The sequence below is a fragment of the Cydia strobilella genome, chromosome 14 (genome assembly GCF_947568885.1).
Source record: "Cydia strobilella chromosome 14, ilCydStro3.1, whole genome shotgun sequence".
Taxonomy (NCBI): Eukaryota; Metazoa; Arthropoda; class Insecta; order Lepidoptera; family Tortricidae; genus Cydia; species Cydia strobilella.
Genome location: NC_086054.1, coordinates 4,939,704 through 4,942,051, shown reverse-complemented (window position 1 = coordinate 4,942,051; position 2,348 = coordinate 4,939,704). Strand labels below are relative to the sequence as shown.

The 2,348-nt window shown below is 38.8% G+C and overlaps 1 protein-coding gene across 1 annotated transcript; it reads left to right on the top strand.

Annotated features, from left to right (window-relative positions):
• The first annotated feature begins 319 nt into the window (after window positions 1-319).
• LOC134747073 (uncharacterized) lies at window positions 320-1,755 on the top strand. The gene is made up of 2 exons (XM_063681637.1): window positions 320-415; window positions 1,163-1,755. Exons 1-2 carry the CDS (start codon window positions 368-370, stop codon window positions 1,634-1,636), a joined length of 522 nt encoding a protein of 173 aa, XP_063537707.1. The 5' UTR covers window positions 320-367; the 3' UTR covers window positions 1,637-1,755.
• Window positions 1,756-2,348: the final 593 nt, after the last annotated feature.

The window sequence follows — 2,348 nt, the reverse complement described above, 5'->3', positions numbered from 1 at the left end:
CTGTCTGTCTGTCTGTCACCAGGCTGTACTGCCTCATGAACCGTGATAGCTAGACAGTTGAAATTTTCACAGATGATGTATTTCTGTTGTCGCTATAACAAATACTAAAAAGTACGGAACCCTCGGTGCGCGAGTCCGAATCGCACTTGGCCGGTTTTTTTTCTTTGTCTGAGGAGTTTACTCATGTCATTTCTGTAGCTTATTTTTCCTTGTGGAATTTTCCTCATTTATAAACTTGTTTTTCCTTCACTGCAACAATGATGTCATCTTTCGGTAGACAATTATAAATACGGAATGATATACACGTGAAATGGTAGTCGGAGTTTTCATCTCACAGTGATCGAAACTAATAAAAAAAGAATAAATCATGTTTGTGCCAACATTCGTAGTTCTTTTCACCCTTGCGATATATCAGGTAAAACATCATATTTTTTTTAATTTTACTGAGTATTTAATAATGAGAATATATTAAAAAAAGTTACTATGCTATGCCCTCTGGTGGCCGAGGCCGGAATCGAACGCCGTCTTCAGCTTAAGCGGCTAACGTCCTTTAATTGTTAACTTTATACTCGTAGGTACAAGGAGTATAATTAGGTATATTTTGAGAGGTAAAAACAGTTTTACCCTTTTTGGCCATACAATTGATTTTTCACCACAACAGCTGGTGGCTGGTGGCTCTCTTGATACTTCAAAAACTGCATTTTATCCACAAGAGTGGCAAAGTAATTAGATACAAATTTTTAGTTGTTTCCTAATTTTGGCTTGTGGAATTGACTTGTAAGTGATGATTTTGAATGATGGGTACTTAAATATTTAATAGCGTTTATTTTGATTGAATTAGTATTTTGTTACAGTTAGTATTTTCCTTACGTTGGTGTGGTGAAAATGTTTGTGTTACACTCGGTGGCAAAGTTTGTTTAACCCTCGTGCCTTGAAACCCTTGCGACACTCAAGATTCCATTTTCGAACCACTCGCTGGTTCAGTTTTGGAATCTTTTGCTCGCTCGGGCATCAATATTAGCACGAGGGGTTAAACAACGGCTTTGCTCCCTCGTAAAACAAATAACTACCTTATACCTACATATGTATATTTTTCGGTATACCTATATTAAACTAGAAATTTGCATAATTAATAACTAACACATTAATTTACTACCAACAGGTTGCATCAGCACCTGTCGACGACAGGGTCCAATTCGATGGATCGTACAAACGCCTTTACCTGCCTTACATCCAATCAGTGACCAAGGATGGCACCAAAACTATCTTGACATCCCAGGATTTGCTTGACTTGAGCCAAAAGCTAAAATCTGGACAATTGCCGGTAACAACTACTCATCAACTGATTGGTATTAATGGCTTCAATTACACGCTATCTGACCATCAATTGCGGCGCATGGTGGACCATGAAATTGCAGCAATCGTCAACCCGCAGAATCTCAACCAGCCTGGATTTGGTCATTTATTCATCACCGTTGACAAGAACGGCGTTGTGCAGACTTTTATCTACAATTTGACTCTCGAAGAAGCTATGGAGAAAGTTAAAGAAGAAGGTTATCCGAACTCTTCCGCCAGTGATTCCTATCACCAAAATAAACCTTCGACTGCCAGTGACGTTTCCGTTGCTTCAAATTAAATTGTGTTTTAGCGATTATGTAAATTCAGACTGATAATAATATAATAATAATAATAATATCGACGATCATTATCCCGATAGTCGTTTCAGCGAACGGTCTCATAGCGAAGAGTCTCAACCAGCACCTTGAGAGACTCTCGCTAGGTGGTTGGATCAAGGGTCAGATGCAGAAGGCGGTGATCTTGGACACGGCGCGGATAGTCCGCCGGTTCCTCTCTCTGCGGCCCTGACCACCAGCAGCTTGGGCCCTGCCCCGCTGCTGGCGGGAGTGTATAGATCTTTTCCCCAAAATCGTTAATTCCGCGTAGCGAATTTTCCATTCGCATTTTTTCCCACCCGAATTTCTACCCATACCTTTTTTTGTCATTCGCTTGTTTCTCTATTCTCAAATATGACCTACTGACATTTATCACAACATTTTTATTTCTTAGGTCAACATTTTCTCATTATTAATACTTTCTAAGTCGTTTCTTTTGCATTATTTTTATTTCTTAGGCGATAATATTACTATTCTTTAATTTTTCATTTTAAGAGTTTAAAATTATATATCCAACATGGTACATCAACAAATAATAGAGTGTATAGATCTTTTCCCCAAAATCGTTAATTCCGCGTAGCAAAGGACGTGCCAGGATAAGCTAAGTGATTCTGTCCCCGACGAATTTGGGCTTGTAATTTTTATGGTTGGTGTGTCTCTACACCAGTAATTATT

Excerpts from the sequence above, each read along its gene's own strand:
- LOC134747073 (XM_063681637.1), top strand. The coding sequence starts at position 368 with ATGTTTGTGCCAACATTCGTAGTTCTTTTCACCCTTGCGATATATCAG. Across the intron at positions 416-1,162 it reads TCACCCTTGCGATATATCAG|GTTGCATCAGCACCTGTCGA; the intron begins GTAAAACATCAT and ends TACTACCAACAG.